The sequence below is a fragment of the Xyrauchen texanus genome, chromosome 30, assembly GCF_025860055.1.
Source record: "Xyrauchen texanus isolate HMW12.3.18 chromosome 30, RBS_HiC_50CHRs, whole genome shotgun sequence".
Classification (NCBI taxonomy): domain Eukaryota; kingdom Metazoa; phylum Chordata; class Actinopteri; order Cypriniformes; family Catostomidae; genus Xyrauchen; species Xyrauchen texanus.
This window is the reverse complement of record NC_068305.1, coordinates 22,628,900-22,652,256: the sequence shown is the minus strand read 5'-3', so window position 1 is coordinate 22,652,256 and position 23,357 is coordinate 22,628,900. Positions and strand designations below refer to the sequence as shown.

Here is a 23,357-nt window from a genome sequence, read left to right as displayed (position 1 = left end):
CAAAACTGATGTGTGTCCCTCTCAGCTATAGAGCGTAGACAAGGGAATACACAGCGCTTGCTCTGTCATTCAGTCATTTTCTTTTTATTTTCTTTTTTTAGAGAAAGAAGAGAAAGATATTTCCGCACTGCCTAACAAAATCTAACTCCTAGCAGAGGAAAGTAGAAAGTTTCTGACAGGCTCAAGAAGAACACACACACAGAGTGATCTGAAGACAAAAGATCTGACAATGCACCTGTGATGCATCTATTTATAGCCCTGCTACAGGTGCATCCAATGAGGCTATACATTCCGGTCAAATTGACGTGTTGCACACATATTCACAGCTGGTCACACCTAAAGTTGTTCCCAAAGTGCTAACTCAGCGCAGCATCATAAGTGTAGCTTTTTGACAGGGAACTGCATTACAAAACAGTATTTGCTTATCTGTTACATTGGTTCATGCATACACTATTGGGTAGCCAAACAGAATAGGCGATTAAAAGCCATTTGAATATAAACTGTAAGAATCTCTCAGATTCTTATCACAGAATCGTTTAACAAGTCACAACTCATGTATGAGTCACATCTTGCCTGTGGGCCTGTGGGGGGTTGGGTGGGGGGGTGTATGGGGGTTGCTACCTGAAGCATTTACATGTTTTCATTGATCACAGTATAAATATTGGGGGTTGTACTTGCTTGTTTTGATTATTGGGGGGTTACCTCCAAAAAATTAAAAAGCTTTGAAAGATCAGTCAAAGCAACATAAAAATTTACATTACTGAAAGCAGTAATTTACAACCTTTAATTTAGTACAGAAAGAATTATTCATTCACTCGCCACCCCATATGAGTATGGCTTTCTTTTTTCAGCAGAACATGTGATTTTTGGAGCTACAAAGGTCTGATCACAATTCACTTGCATTGTATGCACCTACAAAGCTGAGATATAGTTCTAAAAATCTTTGTTTGTGTTCAGCACAAGAAAGAAAGTCATACACATCTGGGATGGTATGAGGGTGAGTAAATTATGTGAGAATTGTCATTTTTGGGTGAACTATCCCTTTAAGATGAAACACTTCACGTTGACCCTCAGATGGAGCTAAGGAGAGTAAGTGATTAAAGCCAAAGCTAATCATTCACTTTAGAGTCATAATGGACACATTAGGCCCTAAGCCATAATGAATCTTTGAAAATGAAATTAACTCTGACTGACAGGCAAGATGAGCCTCTCCTGGCTGAGCGGCTGGAACTCCTGAAAGTTGAAATCAAACTGGTCATCTGAGGCCAGCGGCTGCAGCTCAACATGCTGCCGGAAATGTCGAGTCCTGATAGCCCGACCCGCCAGGTGAGCGTGGAGCAGAACTGCAAACACATTCACTCCACTGGGCATCTCACTGTCCAATGACTTAAAACAAGGGAAAGAGAGAGACAGAAATACAGTAAGTTATGCTCCTTTTCGGTCCAGGTATTGCATAATTTACCAATACAATTGAATCTAATAAAGTGTAAATGGATTGTGAAGACAATAGTTGATGTGTTTTTGCTGTCCCACCTCCTGAAGACACTCCTGAGTGCAGTGCCCTTCTGTAATATAATCCTGCATGCCTGGGGGCAACATGTGGTAGAGACTGACCCACACTCCTGTCTCGATGACCCCGGCATCATAGCGCCTCAAGCTGGGGCTATAGTACAGACGAAGGCCTGAGCTGTCAACTATCCCTGTGGTGAGAACAATACTCTGAGCAACTTTGAAGTTTGTGGCGTAACCATTACAGAAAAGCTGTATGATTGTTATCTTCATTACTGCTTGGCTGACAATGACTTTAATATACCATGACAACTATACTGATTATTTCCAACACACAATGCCCATAAATACAATAACCAATAAATAAAACTCAAGGCAATTTGTTGTTGTTGTTGTTAAATTCAAACATAAATTTTAAGGTGCACTCAGTAATGTTTTGTTTATGTCATCTTGGACTTATACTGACATCTAGCGACATTGATGCAGCATCATTGAAATGCAATATTTTTCAGTAAGCGATGCTATTATAGAAACTCACAATTCATCAGCAATGTATAATTTAATCCATGAGTGAAAGTGTCCAATAACAAGGCAGTTACTGAGATTAGGTGAGTAGTATTTAGATGATCATGTGATCCTAAAATGGCAGCCACCAGGAGGGGCTCTCCATGTGAATAAAACAGTTTTTATAAGGAGTCTTCATCTTAAGGAGTACAAAAATCAATTAACATGTTTAAATATAACATACTATATTTGCTGGACAGTGTTGGGTTTGGCCTTAAACTGTTACAATGTTACTGTACATACAGTATATAACAGATATAACATATGGTACCTCTTTGTAAAGACGGGTTGTCAAAATGAATCTCCATCTGAACATAAACTGGGTCTATTGAGGTTCCTATAGACATTCCAACATGTGGAGGATATGTGAAGCCCTACAATGGATATAAATAAAATAAAGTAAAATAAAACAGCTATTTTCAATCAAGACCCAAATCTTTAACAACTTGTAAGAAGTGTGAAATTAACTGTTAAATAGTAGAGAAAAATAAAGCAAGGATCACAGAAAAAAGATTACATGTTAAAACTGTTAAATTGCAACATACTGTAATAATCCACCATGTCCTTCAGCTGTATACAAATATTCTGTGTGTGTTTTTCACAGCTTATGAAATTTTAAATACAAAAGTAAGACCACCTCGCCTCCAATGGCCCAGGCAAACACAACGGTTTCACATGTGAAGAAGGAGTCTGGCATATTTGGATGGTAGCATTCATGTCCCCAGTTGATCTCACTCTTGTTTAGATTGCTGTCACACTGGTAAAGCAGAATGTGATGGACCAGATTCTCATGACCCTTCTGTATCAATGGCTCTATCTGAAAGCAACAAAGATAAGAGATTAAAATAAATATATATAGGTCCTTGACTCAAAAACTAATTTTGAGTTTTCAGCACTAAATTAAAAAGGGATTTCTAAAACTCAAAATGTGTTTCTGAGTTAAAGTGCCACAAAGTCACAATGGGACAGAATGCATATATATATATATATATATATATATATATATATATATATATATATATATATATATATATATATATATATATACACACTGTAGCAAACGTGTCATTGTAAATTCGTTGGAAGCAATGAAATAAAATAAAATCTGGAATCATTTTACATTGATTCAAGATACATTATGTTATATAATCGAAAACAGCACTTTACATTACACATGGTGCTCTGAACTTTGATTAAGAAAAATCAGCCTCAGAGATTTAACAAAAAGTGGCCTCTTGCTTAAAACTATTCTATTTTGATCCTTTAAAAGAAAACTGTGTGAAAACAGTAGGTCTGTATGTGGGTGGGTGTGTGGATTGTTGTGTGAGCTAAAAGTAGCTCAGATATCTCTGCAATAGGAAGTAGGGGATTTTAGATTTATTTTCTCTTCACAGTGGGTTTCTTCTGTCGGAACTGGAATTCTAAATAAAATTATTTCCAACAGAGTGATCTGTGTGCCTCTCTTTCAAGGGCCTCTGCCTGAAGCAGTGGGACCCAGGACCAAACAGTGGCTGAATAAATATTCAAACATTCCTTTATTTCTCTTCCACCTCCTGTTAATTACAAATGGGGAGTCATTTTGTTGAGGGCCCAAAAAGCTAACAAATGAGTAGCAATATTTAAAAATTATTCTATAGTAGCATTCTACAATATTTCTAACTAATAGCAGCATTAGTGTCTGATCCATTCATCAATAACATATTCAGATCTTCAATTATCTTCCATTTTATCTTCCATTACATAATTGCACTATCATCATTATCTTGGGCATTATGACCATGGGCATGGTTGTGCATTGTTGGACTTATAATAATAAGTAAGTAATTAATTAAAGCTCTATTTATATGGCACCTTATAAAACAGTGTTTACAAAGTGCTTTACAGATATTCACAAAGAATAAGACTCAACAATCAGACTAAAAAAATAAAAGCAAGAGAATAAAATAGAATTACTGGTAGCACATTATAATAAGGTTACATTTGCTAATATTTGTAAATGTATTAGGTATCAACTGAACTAATAATTAACCATAAACACACACACACACACACACACACACACACACTACACACACAACACAACTTGTTTTTATATCACTGAGGGGACTCTCATAGACTTCCATGCATTTTATGGATTTAAAACAGATCTAACAACAATTTATATCCCTTAACCCTACCCCTAAAATAAGACCTTTTTGCATTTTTACATGTTCAAAAAACATAGTTTAGTATGTTTCATAAGCCATTTCCCTTGTGGGGACCACTGGCTGGGCCCCAGAAGTTAGGTGATCTCAGGTTTTACTATCCTTGTGGGGACATTTGGGCACACACACACACACACACACACACACACACACACACACACACACACACACACACACACACACACGTTGTGTTTCCATCTTTTATGGGGAATTTCCATAGACATAATGGTTTTTATACTGTACAAACTTTATATTCTATCCCCTAAACCTAACCCTACTCCTAAACCTAACCCTCACAGAAAACTTTCTGCATTTTTACATTTTCAAAAAACATAATTTAGTATGATTTATAAGCTGTTTTCCTCATGGGGACCGACAAAATGTCCCCACAAGGTCAAACATTTCGGGTTTTACTATCATTATGGGAACATTTGGTCCCCACAAAGTGATAAATACATGCTCACACACACACACACACACACACACACACACACACACACACACACACACACACACACACACACACACACACACACACACACACACACACACACACACACACTTGATTAATTTCTGCTAATGTTAGTTAATGTTAACTAATGTTGTTTACTAATGTTAACAAATGCAATTATGCATTTTATTGTTTGAGCAAAGGCCCAAATAAACAAGTATGCCTTGTGATACTTTCTAAAAGTGCTAAATGATTCAATAGCTCTTAGACTATCAGGAAGAGAATTTCACAGCTTGGTACCATAATGACTAAATGCTGACTCCCCTGTTTCAATTGTGCCAAAAGCAAGTTGGAGTTGAAAATTTTTATGACCCAGGTGGAGTGTATTTAGTAGTGTTGGGTTAGAGTCCAACTTAGTCAAATCCGAGTCAAGTCTGAATCTTTAAACAATCGAATCGTGTCCGAGTCCAAAAGGGGCCGATTCAGACTCAAGATCGAGTCCATAACAGGCCAAGTCCGAGTCGATTCTGAATGAATCTGTTCATGAATTTGAATTAAAATTGTAACCGTAAACTCAACATCAATATTTTAAGCTTATTGACAACTAAGAAAAACAGTTTGTCAATATAAATATTTGCTTGAGCGGCAGCAGTGTTGGTCTAAAATCTGTCTGAAATAAGTCTGAAATATTTAAATGCCAACCAAAGAAAATTTCATTGAGCTCTTCTTTAACCACAAAAATATGGAGAATAATAATTTTGAGTCATACATTTAACAGAATTTGTAAACAAAAGTGTCAGAGTTGTAGGCTAAAAAAAGACATGCATAAATAAAAGCGGAAAACAAGATGCTGCGCTGATTTAGCGCTTTGGGAACAACTTTAGGTGTGACCAGCTGTGAATATGTGTGCAACATGTCAATGAAATTGACCAGAATTTATAGCCTCTGCTTGTGACATCATTGGATGCACCTGTAGCAGGGCTATAAATAGATGCATCACAGGTGCATCTTCAGGTATTTTGTCTGAAGAGCAGTCCTGGGGCATCCCAGTGCGGCAATGAAGCACAGCATCTCGTTCTGCTTTTATCAGGGAACAGGGGTTACAATTAAGTAACCCGAGATGTTCCGTCAAAAAGCTACACTATGATGCTGCGCTGATTTAGCACTTTGGGAACGAGAATACCCATGCCGCCGCACTGTGGATGTCCGGACCACTTAAGGTTGTGTATTGTGCTCACAAGAGCACAAGAGGTCTCCGAAATGAACTTATGATGTTGACTCAAGGACATAAGAGCCCGGAGTGGCATGAACATCCAAACTATAAAATCTTATGAATGTGGCGGAGAGGACCAGCCTGCCACATCACAAACATGCTGCAGAGGGACACCTCTAGCCAAGGCTTTAGAGGAGCCCTTCTGGTAGAGTGAGCCCTGATACCTACTGGCGAAGCTTGACTGCGTGCCTCGTAGGCCAGGGCAATAGCGTCCCTCACCCAATGCGACATAGTCTGCTTGGTGGCGGCCACCCCCCTGTTGTGGCCCCATGGCAAACTAATAGTTGCCCTGACTTACGTTACTGACTAGTGCGGTGGACATAAGTCTGAAGGGCACGGACTGCTCCGGCATTGTAAACACCGATCTGCATAACACAGTTTAGCGGGATGTGGCATTTTGTACAAGGACCCCTAGCTCCTCAGCACAAACCTGAATGAGTGGATGCAAGTCGTCTCCTTTAATACCAGTATGTCCAGGGGAGTGGCATGCAAATACCACTCACCAATTCTCATTGGCCTTTGCTCAAATATCAGAGGTGATTGGGGCTCCCAAGTTTGACCCCCAGTGTCACTACATCGACACAACATCTCGTTCCCACGCTCTCACTCACAGGTACGCACAAACAAATGAGTTAGAGTCCTTTCACACCGAACATGTTTTGTGTGCGTTTGTGTATGTAATCACCCACTGGATGTTCAGAAGCCTACGTCCTTGACTGCTGGACCACATCTCGCTGCTACTTCAGTGTCTCACACAGGACTGTCACATTTTTAGACAATGTCTAAAAACGCATGTCGAGACATCTACGTTCTGTTTCATTCATTGCACTGCATCTAGATTGTTTTTAGCACAGGTGTCACAAATATTTAATGTTCTGAACAAGTTCAGGTTGCAAAGAGGTCACTGTTACAATGTTTAACATTATTCCAGGCTGTTCTGCATCAAGCAAAGGTACACATGCAAAAAACACAAAAAACTGCCTTTTGCAACATGATGAACAATACACTGCAGAGTCACAATATGAGCTCCAGGTGAAAGTAAATAAGACTAAATACTATTAAATTATATACTAGTAAATACATTACTATTGTATACAACACATCCTTAAAGTAATAATATAATACTGTATCATATTATAATGACAAACTGGCCAACAATAAATAATTGTTGGGTTACAATAATATTAAAGAACAACTGAATTGCAAATTGGTAGTGAGTGAAGTAGTAGGTTTTGCACATGCTGCTCATTAAAAAAAAAATTGTAAAAAGATATGTAGGTAAATCACTGTATAATGGAAAATCTGGTAGACATGCACTAATCATTTTAACTTGATTTTTATTTCATTAAACATTTTATATGTACTTGGCTACAATGGCTGATAGGATTAATTTAAAATTATGATTTAAAAAAAAAACATTTTATGTAATTTATGTAAAATTTTGAAAATGGGGTTGATCGGTTTCTTGGGTTCTCAGAAATCGTAAACTCGCCCCTGATGACAGCAGGATCTAAATCTGAACAGTGACAAAAAGGCCTGAAAATAAACAGTGAGAGCATAGTGTCTGGAAAGTCTGTTCCTATTTGACAGTTACACATCTGCTCCATGAAACTAGGAGGAAACAAAATAGGAAACATTCAGACAGTGGTGTGGTTATGGGGCAGCTGCTGGCATCTTTCTAACACAGTCTAACAGGAGCTTTTCAAATTCCAAGCTACTGTAGAGAGGACAGGAAAGGGGGGTAGTGGGGGGTCAAAATGATTATTCACTTGGCGGTTTCAACTGATTAGTGTTCAGTTTAATTTTATGACATGTTAAATGGTCAGAAAATTCTGTTATCATTTACTCACCTTCATGCTGTTCCAAGCCCACGTGACTGTTTTTATTTCACTTTCATGTTGTTTTAAAGCCTTTCTTCCATGGTCTGCAAAAGTAGATGTTAGGCAGAATGACAAACCAACCCGATCTCATTAAAAGTCGTACGTAATATACAAATTGGCTATTTCGTATGGTCTTGCACGATGTTGTTCACATAAAATTGTACGACTCCATCACATGCAAATTCCCAGATGTCTGAAGCGGAAGTATGTGTGAGTTCCGTGCACGAGGCATTAAGGACATACTTATTCATATTATGCCCTTACCCAAACCCCTTATCTAAACTTAACAAATTAGTAGAGTGTGTAAACATAATAGGAAGCTGTTGTGTGTGACAGAAGCAAGTAATTGTTGCGTATTAGATGTCCAGGTCCTCATTGGCTGTAGTGAAAGTTGTAGGAATTCAAACAGTCGCACGGTATCATACGAATTATCCAAATTTAGAAAAGTAGTACGAATCCTGACGATTTCGCTGTGAGAGTGTGTTGGACAGCCTCAGTCACTCATTCACATTAATTGCATCTTTTTTTCCCAAACAAAGAAAGTGTATGGTGACTGAGGCTGTCATTCTGCCTAACATCTATTGTACTACACAAAAGAAATGGTTTGAAACAACATGAGGGTGTGCAAATTATAAAGGAACTTTCATTTTAGGGTGAACTAACCCCTTTACTTCTAATATCTAGCATAGCAATTAATTTATGTATTTTTCTCCATGCACCAGAGGGGTATGACACATATTCTTTAATGAAATAATTCATACTTCTTAAAGTATTTTGGTACATTTTGTGGCTTGACAAAGGCCACAATAAAGGTGGCATGCTTCTAACTAGTTTGAAGGACTAAAAGGGTGAATGTGTCTGCACGTTTTATTGTCTTAATGTACAGAATAAGTAAAGGCATCTTCACTGTACAGCCTTTGTATTCAACACACTAAATAAGTAAATGGCTTACATACATATCGTGCACTGCTCACTCTTGTCGCATGTGCAGGGCTTTTGTTATGCACTAAAAATGTGGAGCTGCAGCCATAGTGACACATTCTTGCATATGAATGATTGCCTGCCTCTATACAGTAGCTAAATTTGATATTGACTACACCAGTTTGTGTCATGCCAGTCAGTAAATTAAAGGCTAGTATGTCTAAAAAATTATTCTGAAAGAAAAAAACTTAATTATGGCATTTTATCATATGATTAAAGTCTTCTAACATTACCTATTCTGCCTTTAATTAGGAAAACTTGAAAAGCATAGTTACAGGAAGACTCTTTCATCTGGGTAAGGGAGTATAATTGCAGTAACATGTCTGATCTACAAATAGCAGCTGCAAAAGACAATAATAAGCAGGTGAGGAATAAAAAAGAGACATAGGGAGAGAGAGAGAGAGAGAGAGACAGAGAGAGAGAATCAAACTGACACAGGTGAACACAGCAAAATAAAATGAAAATAATTGAAGTAGTTCCAGGTCTTGACCACATAACGGTTCCATTCTCTTTCACACAGCTCAGGAGCGGAGGACGTAGTTAATTCCCGCCAAACCCATCTGCTGATTTTGGGGATGAATTCGCCTAATTTTAAGAATATATTAAGGGAAATCTGTGCAGATGGGCCCTGTGAAATAGTGTATCGGTGTGTGACGTGCAATGCTATGGCTGGAGAGGTGGTGCCAGGGCCGTCTACGTCTGCTACGCGTAAAGATGACGCAAGGGAGGAGGTCCTCGCCCTCAGGGAATTCCCTGAAGGGGATTTCCATCTAGAGCGGTCACGTGATGAGTCCCTCAAACACGCATTTGATCAAATGAGAGTAATCGATTGTCAACCGCTCCAGACTAACGTTGTGCTCGCATACCAATATTTTTCAATTCTTAAAGATTGGTTGTACTGAGTGTAGGGATGTGCTGAATGACTAATTTCACTGACGTTTAAATAGAAATTTTGAAATCGACTAGTCTAAAAGAAACCAACCTTCAAAAAACAGAAAAAAAAGCTAAATTCCACTGAAAAGGGGCATTTATCTGCAACATGCTCACCTGCATTATGATCATAGTACATTAAACATTGAACATGACACACATTCACTGAATCAACGTTAGTAAATATTTAACAGGCATATTGATTGAAAACATCTGAATGAATAGTGCAGGACCAATAGAGCAACCCAGCCAGTCATTGTTGAAAAAGGTAGACTATGCCAAATCCATGAGAGAAAAAAATGCACTAAACAGTTTTCACAACGTGTAGTCATGCGTTAGCCGTTGATCTAATATAACGTACAAGCATGCAGAGATGTAAAGAAGACTCAAATTTGAAAACATCCATAGGGACTTTAAAATTTTGGAAATCCTATTCCCGCACCACCACCGAAGTGATTTCATACTTTGCTGAGTTATCTAGCGAGAAGACATTTCCTGCATGTGCCACGAGTGAGAGAGGGAAGCAGCAAGCGCAGCCTGACAGGAAATTATTAAACTTTGTATCTGTTCCAGATATCCACTTTTTTAAAATAATATTTGAATTATTATTAATATTTAAAATATGTAACATTAATTTGACAGTAATTTAAGCGCAGCCTCTGTAAAAATTATGATCAGTTCGGTCACAGGGACGTTCGCAGGTGGTGTGCGCCGTGCTGTGAACGCCAGTTGGTGAATACACCGGCCACCCCAAAAGTGCATTCGCGACCACTACCGCTAATCGAGGTACCCTTTGAAAGAATTGGTATGAACCTCATCGGACCATTAGAACAGAGCCCACGCAGGCATTGCTTTGCATTAGTTCTGGTGGATTATGCAACACAATATACGGAAGCAGTGCCCCTGCACAATCTCCCAAGTGGGGAGTGACTAGGTTACTACATTTATGTCACGAATACTATGTGAACTATACAAATTATTAGGTATTAAATCGATTCGCACCATTGTGCACAACACAAAAACCGATGGGCTGGTGGAACAATTTAATAAAATCCTGAAAAACAGGATCTGTAAATTTTTACACGAGGATGCTAGAAATTGGGATAAGTGGCTCAAGCCCCTGTTATTTGCAGTGTGAGAGGTCTCACAAGCCTACACAGGGTTTTCCCCATTCGAGGTGCAGTATTGGCATTGGCCACGTGGCTTGCTCGATGTCATATGGAAAGCTTGGGATGAGGGACCTTCAAACTGTAAAAACTAAATTCAGTACGTTCTTGATCTTAGAGCAAAACTCCACACTTTGGATTAATTAACATAGGGGAATTTGCTCCAAGTTCAGGAATGTCAAAGCTGGCTGTATGACAGGGGCACTCAACTGTGGGAATTCGTGCCAGTAGATAAATTACTTGTAATACTGTCCACCTCAAGCTCTAAATTACTCGCCAAGTGGCAAGGGCCCTTTGAGGTCACACGAGTTGTAGATTTCGATTATGAGGTTAAGAGTACAGATCGGGGTCAAGTTTATTATCTCAACCTCCTAAAAACATGGAGAGAGGTGGTCCCTGTGGCGTTGGTGATGGTAGTTTCTGAGAGGGCAGAGCTCGGGCCAGAGGTAACACCCAAACCTAATCAGTTCACCCCGGTCCCGTGTGGAGACCACCTCTCACCATCGCAGCTCACAAAGGTAGCCAAGGTCGTGTTCGCACCTCTCCCTCACAAAGCACCACATCTAGACCAACCCGGGGGTGGTGGATCGTAGGCGCCCCTACGATTCTGTGTGGACTATCGAAAAGTGAATGCGGTGTCTAAATTTGACATGTACCCAATGCGACGATTGATTGGGCATGGCTCAATTATTGGCAGATTCCCTTAAATCCAATCTCCAGAGAAAAAAACTGTATTTTTCACACCGTTCAGTTTACACCAATGTGTGACCCTACCGTTTAGTTTGTTCAGGGCCCCGCCACGTTCTAGCGTCTCATGGACAAAATTCTCAGGTCACATACGGCATATACCACCGCTTATCTAGATGATATAATCATTTAAATTAATGATTGGTGCCGGCAAATGCAAAATCTAACAGCTGTCCTGAGATCGCTTTGGTGGGCGGGGCTCACGGCCAACCTGAAAAAGTGTGCAGTTGGGTGGGTGGAAGTTCGTTATCTGCGGATCCCCTTGGGCCACGGGCTGCTGCATCCCCAAAAAAACAAAACCGCAATGATCACGGCCTGCCCAGCGCCCAAGACCAAAAAGGAGGTGAGACGGCTTCTGGGGCTGGCTGGCTACTACCGAAGGTTTGTGCTGAGTTTCTGTGATGTCACCAGCCTGCTGATATCAATAGAAAGGGGGCTCCCAATCTGGTCCATTGGACAGAGTCATGCCAACAGGCTTTTCTAAAGGTGAAATATGCACTTTGTGGGCTGACAGAGGGCTGGGGGCAGTGCTTTTGCAGGAGGTGGAGGGGGAGGAGCAACCGGTGCTGTACATTAGTCATAAACTCTCACTGAGGAATTCTAAGTACAGCACCATTGAAATGTAAGCGCAGCATAGTTCTAGTGGGAAGACTAGCAGCAGTACATCATCGCACCATCAACTGGGTAATTCCCAGCCAATCACATGTAAGCCATTGCTTTATATGTCTGCTCACAATCTATCACATTTCTGTTTCATTGTGCTAACATGGCAACCTCCACCATCCATCACCACCAGTTGAGTCCCGTCCTGCACAGGGGTAGGCTCCTCGCCCCTGCCTCCTATCACAGGCAGGATATGACGGTTACAAGTACAACTTCTTCAGACCGCCAGATGGGGCCTACGCCAAAGAAAGACATTACTTTTCTGATTTATATTCATCAAATAAATGTCATCTTAAATTCCACTCAAGTCTGCGAGTCTTCCTGATAGAAAAGGAGTGTTTGGCAATTAAGTGGGCGGTCCTCACACTCCGCTACTACCTGCTGGGGTGGGCCTTCTGCCTCTGTTCAGATCTCACCCCACTCCAGTGGCTTCCCCGCATGAAGTATACAATGCGTGGATCACCTGTTGGTACCTGTCATTTTAGCCATTAAAATCTGTGGTGATCCACAGAGCGCAGGTACAGATGGCAGTTGGCACTAAAGTGTAAAAGCAGTGCAGATGTGTTAAGAGCCATCTGTCTCTTTATGATTTTAGCCAGCAGGTGGAGGCAAAAGACCATTTTTTTGTGTAATATGAGCCAACTGGTGAAGTGAAGTGTGTCAGCATCACTCAGTGTTTATATTCAACAACACTCCACGATCGCTCGTATTACTACTACACTACTAAATCTAAGAAATAGCTTAAAACTAACAACTTCATCATTAAGGCTCATCACAGCTGAGAGACAAAACAGTCTGATTAATTACACAAACTCAAGGTGCTTACCTCTTACCGGACTTTCAACATTGAAGAGAAAGAGGAGATTGCGGTTCTATAGTTAAAGACTCTTGCACAACGACTACCGTGAAATAGGGAGGAATTCCCCCACTTGGACAGCTATTTTTCCACTGAGAAAATAGGATGAATTTGACCAAAATGACATTATCTTCAGAAAGCCGACTAACAGACTACAGCATCATCAACAGGTGATCGCACACACTCAGTCTCTCTCTCTCTCTCTCTCTCTCTCTCTCTCTCTCTCTCTCTCTCTCTCTCTCTCTCTCTCTCACACACACACACACACACACACACACACACACACACACACATCCTTGTTTCTCCAATAACATGTTAGAAACAGCCCAAGCTGTATACTAGTAGTTCTGTAGTGATGGTTTTGAGAGGCTTAGATGCATCATTTGGTTGAAACCAGCAACAGCAGATTCTGATCCGTCGTGTAAGAAAGTTTTTCAATTTTTTTAAAAATGTACTTGTTCAATGAACTGTTGTTTATAAGAAATATCTCACTAGAAATCGTGCTATATGGCCCTAAATAGCACTGCTGTGATTACCTATGGCACTCAGCCTGCATCCAAATCAATATATATATATATAAGTAGGCAGACAGTCATTCACAGCAGGCAGGATAATTTACATTAAATAATTTATCCTATTGATGCTCATTGACCCCACCCATGGGTTTGACTTAAATGAGTTCACATTTACTAAATAGTGTGCTGTTAAAATATTTTCATAATGTTGACAAATTATATATCTGTATAATCTGTCAACATTATTAACTTTTTTTACTAGACTCTATAGTAAATGTTAACTAATTAATGTGCACAAATAATTTGCAGTTATTACTCACTCTGATAACATGATGTTTCCTCTTCAACTCTGGGAATTTAAAGATCTGACACCAGTATGTTGTGTCCTTCTGAGGCACAGGAACCTACAGTATTTGAAAATATTTACAAAATGTTACCTTTTTCACAATACCTTGATTAGTTAATAAAGGTTTGCAAAAGTCACAAAACAGTTAAATGCAGTTAGCTACATACAGTTAGATGGCAACGAACAACAGTATTTCTTTGTGGCAAATAGCAGATGAATGCAGAGTGTGGACTTCCAGCATTTATTAAGCCCATTTCCTGTTTTGTCCCATTCAATATTCAGTATTTGTAATGAGGATTGTAAATACAGTGGGTACGGAAAGTATTCAGACCCGTTTAAATTTTTCACTCTTTGTTATATTGCAGCCATTTGCTAAAATCATTTCAGTTCATTTTTTTCCCTCATTATTGTACACACAGCACCCCATATTGACAGAAAAACACAGAATTGTTGACATTTTTGCACATTTATTAAAAAAGAAAAACTGAAATATCACATGGTCCTAAGTATTCAGACCCTTTGCTGTGACACTCATATATTTAACTCAGGTGCTGTCCATTTCTTCTGATCATCCTTGAGATGGTTCTACACCTTCAATTGAGTCCAGCTGTGTTTGATTATACTGACTGGACTTGATTAGGAAAGCCACACACCTGTCTATATAAGACCTTACAGCTCACAGTGCATGTCAGAGCAAATGAGAATCATGAGGTCAAAGGAACTGCCTGAAGAGCTCAGAGACAGAATTGTGGCAAGGCACAGATCTGGCCAAGGTTACAAAAACATTTCTGCTGCCCTTAAGGTTCATAAGAGTACAGTGGCCTCCATAATCCTTAAATGGAAGACGTTTGGGACGACTCAGAACCCTTCCTAGAGCTGGCCGTCCGCCAAACTGAGCTATCGGGGAGAAGAGCCTTGGTGAGAGAGGTAAAGAAGAACCCAAAGATCACTGTGGCTGAGCTCCAGAGATGCAGTCGGGAGATGGGAGAAAGTTGTAGTAAGTCAACCATCACTGCAGCCATCCACCAGTCGGGGCTTTATGGCAGAGCGGCCCGACGGAAGCCTCTCCTCAGCGCAAAACACATGAAAGCCTGCATGGAGTTTGATAAAAACACCTGAAGGACTCCAAGATGGTGATAAATAAGATTCTTTGGTCTGATGAGACCAAGATAGAACTTTTGGCCTTAATTCTAAGCGGTATGTGTGGAGAAAACCAGGTACTGCTCATCACCTGTCCAATACAGTCTCAACAGTGAAGCATGGTGGTGGCAGCATCATGCTGTGGGGGTGTTTTTCAGCTGCAGGGACAGGACGACTGGTTGCAATCGAGGGAAAGATGAATGCGCCAAGTACAGGGATATCTTGGATCGAAAACCTTCTCCAGAGTGCTCTGGACCTCAGACTGGGCCGAAGGTTCACCTTCCAACAAGACAATGACCCTAAGCACACCGCTAAAATAACGAAGGAGTGGCTTCACAACAACTCCATGACTGTTCTTGAATGGCCCAGCCAGTGCCCTGACTTAAACCCAATTGAGCATCTCTGGAGTGACCTGAAAATGGCTGTCCACCAACGTTTACCATCCAACCTGACAGAACTGGAGAGGATCTGCAAGGAGGAATGGCAGAGGATACCCAAATCCAGATGTGAAAAACTTGTTGCATCTTTCCCAAAAAGACTCATGGCTGTATTAGATCAAAAGGGTGCTTCTACTAAATACTGAACAAAGGGTGTGAAAACTTAGGACCATGTGAGATTTCAGTTTTTCTTTTTTAATAAATGTGCAAAAATGTCAACAATTCTGTGTTTTTCTGTCAATATGGGGTGCTGTGTGTACAATAATGAGGAAAAAAAATTAACTTAAATGATTTTAGCAAATGGCTGCAATATAACAAAGAGTGAAAAATGTAAGGGGGTCTGAATACTTTCCGTACCCACTGTATGTACACTCATAAAATCAGTTTTTGGCAGTATTCCATAGGCCACAAGTGGGCCTTGTTTTCATTTAAAACAGGCAATCAGGATGCAAAAGGGTTTTATATTTTAAAAGGCTTCGTACTGTATATAACCACTTATGTCAAAACAGTTTAAGAACCTTAATTTTTCAATGTATTGGAAAACATTTATACATAGAAATGATGCGATCCAATGTGCATTTGAACAGCGGTGAAACACTTTCTTAAGATGTTGTAACACAGTTCAATGGAAAGGATGAGGCGAGAACCGGCTTGACAATATAAATAATAATTTAAACAAAAGACAAAACACACACAGTTGTCGGGCAGCTGCCCGTAACACTTTCTCTCTCTGTCGCACTGCCGTCTCCAGTCACCTTTATACCTCTCGGGCTTAATCGGCCTAATTAGGGGCCGGGAGTGCGGAATCCCGGCTCTGCCCTCCGCCCTGCCACAAATGTGTTACATTCATAGGAGCAGACAGAGAAGTAAGTTTGAAGTAAGTTTGGAGCAGAAGAAATTGAAATAAACCTTGTGTAAATTGTCAGCTTTATGCTAAGCTAAAATGCTATTTCTAGCCATTTTGCATGCACATACCAGGCACAATCATATTTTTTAACAATACAATTACGTTAGATCATAATTTCTTTTTTTCTAGTAAGACCTTTGATATTAGGGCAAAAATTATATTCTTGATGATAATTTGTGTATTGTTTCCTGTAAGAATATTACACAGATTACAGAATACATGCTGTAAAATGTCATTTGTAACGTATTTCATTAGATTACTCAAGGCCAGTAACTAATACTTTGGATTACTTCTTCAGCACTGGTAGATCTTTTCACTTGTTTTGACCATAAAAACTCTGCCAGTACAGTAAGAAAAAATACACATGTTAAAAATATATTCTCAGAAAAACTAAAATATCATGCATTGTTGTTTCTAAAACAAGATTAATCACATTTATCTTGTTTTAAGGATTTTTAGATATTTTTACAGGAAAACAATACAAAAATTATCATCAAGAATATAATTTTTGCCCTAATATCAAAGGTTTTACTAGAAAAAATAAATTATGATCTAACGTAATTTTATTGATAAAAAATATGATTGTGCCTGGTATGTGCATGCAAAATGGCTAGAAATAGCATTTTAGCTTAGCGTAAAGCTGACAATTTACACAAGGTTTATTTCAATTTCTTCTGCTCCAAACTTACTTCAAACTTACTTCTCTGTCTGCTCCTATGAATGTAACACATTTGTGGCAGGGCGGAGGGCAGAGCCAGGATTCCGCACTCCCGGCCCCTAATTAGGCCGATTAAGCCCGAGAGGTATAAAGGTGACTGGAGACGGCAGTGCGACAGAGAGAGAAAGTGTTACGGGCCGCTGCCCGACAACTGTGTGTGTTTTGTCTTTTTGTTTAAATTATTATTTATATTGTCAAGCCGGTTCTCACCTCATCCTTTCCATTGAACTATGTTACAACATTTTAAGAAAGTGTTTCACCGCTGTTCAAATGCACATTGGATAGCATCATTTCTATGTATAAATGTTTTCCATTTGAACTGACTAAATTTTAAATGACAATAAAATGCAAAGTAATCTCTTAAGTAATCAAAATAATTTTTCAATGTAACTGTATTCTAATTACCAATTATTTAAATGACAACTTTCATGGAATACAGTTACTTATATTCTGTATTTTAAATACATTATCCCATTACATGTATTCCGTTACTTCCCAACCCGGTCAATCAGTCAACATGAACACACTGGCGTACAGACTTATTAGCGAGCTGGTGCAAATTAACCTACATCTGTACGATTGTTCACAAAGAGACTTTCTCCAAGAACTTGTCATGCTATTTTTTGGTTTGTTTAAAGGAATAGTTCACGCACAAATTAATATTCTCTCAATATTCACTTATCCTGATACCATTCCAGAAGTCAAAGGGAGTCTTTCTTCATCAGAACACAAATTAAGATTTTTAGAAAAAAAAATTAAGTTCTGTAGATGGGTACCATCAGGCTGCTGGCTATTTGATGGTCCAAAGGGCATATTTAGGCAGCATAAAAGCAATCCACATGACTCCAGTCAAACAATTAATGTCTTACGAAGCAAATTGATTGGTCTAAGACACAAAGTGATAATTAAAACTTTATTAACATCTAATTATTGATTCCTGCCAGCAGTCGACACATCATAGATGTGAGCAATGATGCATCGGAAGCACAAACTTTGTATACAACAGAGGATGGAAAGTCACATGAGAGTTAGTTCATTTCAAACAAAAATACAGTCAATACATTAATTGATTGACTGGAGTCGTGTGGTTTACTTTTATGCTGCTTAAATATGCTTTTCAGACTGTCAAACAGCCAGCAGCCTAATGGTACCATTTGCTTACATTTTAAGGACCTCAAGAGCTTCAACATTTTTATAAAAACCTTCATTTGTGTTCTGCTGAAGATAGACACTCATACACATCTGGGATGGCATCAGGGTATGTGAATAATATGAAATTTTCATTTTTGGGTGAACTATTCTCTTAATGTCTACAAAAGCTATAAAATCTACTCAAATACTCTAAGTGCCTTTGACAAATGTGCTATCTGCAGTGAAAGCCATTCAAACATCTGCTCCAAGTAAGTATATAATCATTCTTTTGACTGTATTCTGCATTAACTCTCTTTTACACATCTTTGCAGTAGTATCAGTGTTATTGTACATCTCCGTAAGTGTGCTGGGGCCTTAAGCATGTAAAAACAGACAATTGGTAGAATATTCCCTGAGACATTCTCTGTCACTCTAAGCTCATCAAAGGCTCCAGAGGTCTGACAAATGCACTTTACTCACCTTATCGTTTTGAAGGTCAAAGAAAGCTGTTCCTACTGGGATGTTGGAGGTGGTTCCAGGATTGAGTAAACGTAGACTCTTTCTGCCTCTGTTCATGCCATGGTAGACTGGTCCTGACACTCCCACATCCTCTGCATGGAACGCCCAGATCACTCTCACTGTACTGCCCTGGGCAGTGACAAATTATGGGCATTTACAGATGCATGTGCAGACTCTTATACAAGTAATACTGTAATTAGACAACAGTTTAGGTATTGGAGTTTCATGTTTATTTGCATAATTAAACATTGTACTATTGTGTTTTTTCCCAGGACGAAGACAATGCGCTAAAATAAAAATGACAAATGAGAGCCTATTCCACTGAGAGTACGTAGACGTAGTCAAGCCTACCGTAATGACTTTGTCATTGTCATCACAGGTCTGGAGGTTCCTGCTGAAAGCCAGGACAGTATGCGTGTCATTCTCTCTCCCATACAATAGCCGGTAGCTCTGCTGTGGGTCTCTCTGGACCTTTCTGTTTGAGTCTGTGAAGTAGTCCTGAGCAAAGTAAAAAGGAATCAAGTTAGTCCTTCTCAGGTTTGACATTTTTGTAATTATTTACTAAATGTAGGAAGTCTATTTAAAAGTAGAATGTAAGAATATCCTAGCCCCTCTTCTAGTTCAATGGCAGTGGATATTGACTTGCAAAAGGATGCAAACGTGCCATAGAATTAAGTGACTTGTGCAACATATTTCAAGTCTTCTGAAATCATACAATTTGGGGAGGAGAAAAAAATAAATTTAAGTCATTATTCAGTGAAAATGTCCAATGAGAGTAGCTTATTTTGTGTTCTCCAGAAGAAAGACAATCATATGGCTTTGGAACAACATGAGGGAGATTAAATGATGACAGATGTTTAATTTTCCTTTTAAATGTGCTTTAAGCAGTTTTATCAAAAAAGAAGCTAATTATAATGGTTTATTAGGTAATAGTCAGTAATCCTGTTTGGTTCTGCTTGTGGTCCCATTTGATAACATATGTTCCTGTAGCTTATGGTGCTATATCTGCCAACAAATGATGCATAAACAGGGTCGGGAGGGTTATTTTTGAAATGTATTCCACTACAGAATACATGCTGTAAAATGTCACTTGTAACGTATTTCGTTAGATTACTCAAGGTCTGTAACATATTCTAAATACTTTGGATTATTTCTTCAGCACTGGTAGATTTTTTCACTTGTTTTGATTATAAAAAGTACCAGTACAGTAAGAAATAATACACATGTTAAAAATACATTCTCTGTTTGAAGGATTTTTAGATATCTTTACAGGAAAACAATACAAAAATTATTATCGAGAATGCGATTTTTGTCCTAATATCAAAGATCTTAATGAAAGAAAAATGTACGTGTCATAATAACAAATTTTCTTGATTAAAAAAAATATGATAGTGCCTGGTAACATGTGCATGTAAAATGGCTAGAAATTTTAGCTTAGTGTAAAGCTGACATTTTGCACAAGGTCTATTTCTATTTCTTGCTCCAAAATGTATTTCCAACTTACTTCTCTGTCTGCTCGTATGAATGTAACACATCATAACAAAATGTTTCACCGCTGTTCAAATGCACTTTGGATCACATCATTTATACGTATAAATGTTTTCCATCTAAAAGGACTAAATGACAATAAAAGGCAAAAATACTTTTTGAATGTAACTGTATTCTAATTACCAATTATTTAAATTGTAACTGTAGTGGAATACAGTTACTTATATTCTGTATTTTAAATTGTAGTTAGGTCAGTGGATGATCTCAGTTCAAAAAGATTTCAGGACACATTTAAAGTCATTGCAGATTTAAATATTTAGACAGTGATATTTAATGTTGCCCACACACTTGTTTTATAAAATTTTATATAAATGTACAATAAATCTTAAATAAATAACAGAATACTTGTAATCCTGTTACATGTATTATGCTACTCCCCAACACTGTGAATAAATGTAACATTTGATCGAAAAAAAGTTGACATGTCCTGTCTTTTTTTATCAATACATTAAAACCATATTAGTATAAATATGTTTCGAGTTTGCAGCCATAAATCACTCATGCTTACAAAACTAAAAGACAGCAATGTATACGTATAAATGAGTCTTCATAAAACAATGCTGATTAATAGTTATTGCGTATGCTGAAAACTAATCCTAAACATCTATGATTTTTGTATACATCATTCAAAGCTAGAAGATGGAAAGCAGCAGTGGGTTTAAGTATTGCTCTGCTCGTATTTAAAACCACTTCAGTACAGGGCATCAGCAGTAGTGTCTGTGATCCACTAGAGCTGTGTGAGTATTGTCTGATTGAAATCCAGGTCACAACAGCTTCCCAATTGTAGTTAGGTCAGTGAATTTCAGTGGATGATCTCAGTTCGAAAAGATTTCAGGACACATTTCAAGTCAGATATAAACATTTAGACAGTGAGCTTTAATGTCGCCCACACTCTGGTAAAATTAAATGTTATATAAGTGTATAATATATCTTAAATAAGCCCTAAATATACAGTTTATGGACATGTCGTGTTTTCCATTGCAGGGATGCAAACTCATGAGCAGAGAAAAACGTGAGAAAGATATAGGGGTATATTTTCAGAGGATTTGTTTGTAGTATTTAAAGATTTATTTAAAGATTTAAAAAAGTTTAAACTTAAAGTTCCCATTTCAAGTGGTTTATAAGTAAAATGTAGAAAATTGTACCAAACAATAGGGCAAATTAGCTTAACAAATGTGACTTTAGCCACAAAGTGAGTAGTTTGCATCCCTGCCTTAGTATTGTAGTATTGGTGTACTACAAAGAATTTAAACTAATAATATATTTTTTTTATACATTAATAAAATTTTATATTTGAATAGACTTCTCAATCAGACTAATAGACTATAATTCTAATAGACTATAATAAAAAAAATCACATACTCCATCATGGCATTCCTAAAACTGCACAAACACTGGTAGTAATCGCTTCAGCAATATATTATAAAGATAACATTCAGCAAACTAATTTCAAGAGTCAGCTTTCTAGCATTAAGAGCGGTTACACCGTATCACTACTGAATACTTCAGTTGCTGATGAGAGCTGCATTCCACACCCAAAGGTGCGTTTCCACTAACTTACCACAAGATACGGACTTCCGTTGAGCACACCACCTATTACAATATCAGACGAAGCCATCGCACCGTTCGGTGACAAGCCAAATCCTAAATATCCTCTCGTTTCCACTTCTGCTTCAAACGTTATCGTTGACTCATCAAATCCCCACTTAATGTTGTATCTCCCATCCGTATCTAAGGCAGCTGAATGAACAAATCCCGTCCCCTGTGAGCACGCTGAGCAAACCAGTGAAGTTAAGAAAACTACAGCGCAAAGGAACTTATTTTCTGACATGTCGTGTGAAGTGTAGAACTTAATCGAAAACAAAACCAATGGCATTCAAGGAAGGACGCCTTTTATCCATAGAGTAGTAGTGTGTGGAAAAATGCAACTTCCGAGGGCAAGAGCGTTTGTTTGCTTTGGTGCATTGGAGAGGAATGATCCTTTCAAGCGCTGGCAGCCTCCCACCGCTGAACTGTTCAGGCTTGTGTGATTTCCCTTTGATGTGAAAAGACATGCAGAGCTGAACACCGCCGTGTTTACAAGCGACGCGACAAAAGTTTAACGCTCATATTATATAAGATGTCTACATCTGACAAAACGTGTTGATTATAGCTACCCAAATTATAATTTGAGTCTGTGGTACAACAATAAATTTATAAGCCCGTGAAACGTAAGCGTTTACAAAACACTATGGGAGAAAACATCAGATCTGCAAATACATGTCTACACTCTAAAATGAGTCACTTCTAACCAGTTGGTTTTAATTACTTAATTAGGCTTCTCTATTTGTTTTGTGTTAAGAGGGTAGAAGGTATTCAGGTAAATCAAGTTAAGCAGCTACATGTGTTTTTGGAATTTCTTTTTTTTTTTTTTTTTGTACAGTTTATTACAGTAAACTCAACTTGCAGGCTCTCCATTGTGTGAGAGCGCCCAAATATAATAGTAGGCCTACCCTTTTCTTATTTCTCAAAATAAATTATTTGTTTGAGAGATGCAGAGATCAGCCCTTGAATGATCTCAGGATTTCCTGAATTATTAAGTACAATGCACCACAAACACTTCACTCTGAAGGGGTTTGAGGCCACTGTTGATTTACGCCTGTATAAGTTATTCAAATAATAGGAGAAATAACTTTTTATAACAATGTTTCACAGTTATACCTTGAAACAGGTTTACAGGGTTGGTCGTGAGGCAACAAAATCTCTGTTCTTTTCTATTCTATTCTAAATGTTATCATTTGCGAATGATGACTGCCATCTAGCGGTGAAAATGTATACTGCGATTACAGTAAGAACACACTTGTAAAATGATAATTTAACCACTTATCTATAG

The 23,357-nt window shown here is 38.4% G+C and overlaps 1 protein-coding gene across 2 annotated transcripts in view; it reads right to left on the bottom strand.

Annotated features, from left to right (window-relative positions):
* Positions 1-22,499, bottom strand: part of LOC127624105 (DBH-like monooxygenase protein 1 homolog) — a 39,701-nt gene extending 17,202 nt beyond the window's left edge. For both annotated transcript variants that reach the window (XM_052098769.1, XM_052098770.1), the window contains exons 1-8: positions 22,047-22,499; positions 19,289-19,435; positions 18,899-19,066; positions 14,060-14,143; positions 2,711-2,890; positions 2,345-2,447; positions 1,534-1,700; positions 1,195-1,386 (exon numbers count right to left, since the gene is read on the bottom strand). In XM_052098769.1, the coding sequence (XP_051954729.1) occupies positions 1,195-1,386; positions 1,534-1,700; positions 2,345-2,447; positions 2,711-2,890; positions 14,060-14,143; positions 18,899-19,066; positions 19,289-19,435; positions 22,047-22,361 (1,356 nt within the window). In that variant the 5' untranslated portion in view covers positions 22,362-22,499. The remainder of the gene's footprint in view (positions 1-1,194; positions 1,387-1,533; positions 1,701-2,344; positions 2,448-2,710; positions 2,891-14,059; positions 14,144-18,898; positions 19,067-19,288; positions 19,436-22,046) is intronic.
* Between the last annotated feature and the right edge of the window lie 858 nt (positions 22,500-23,357).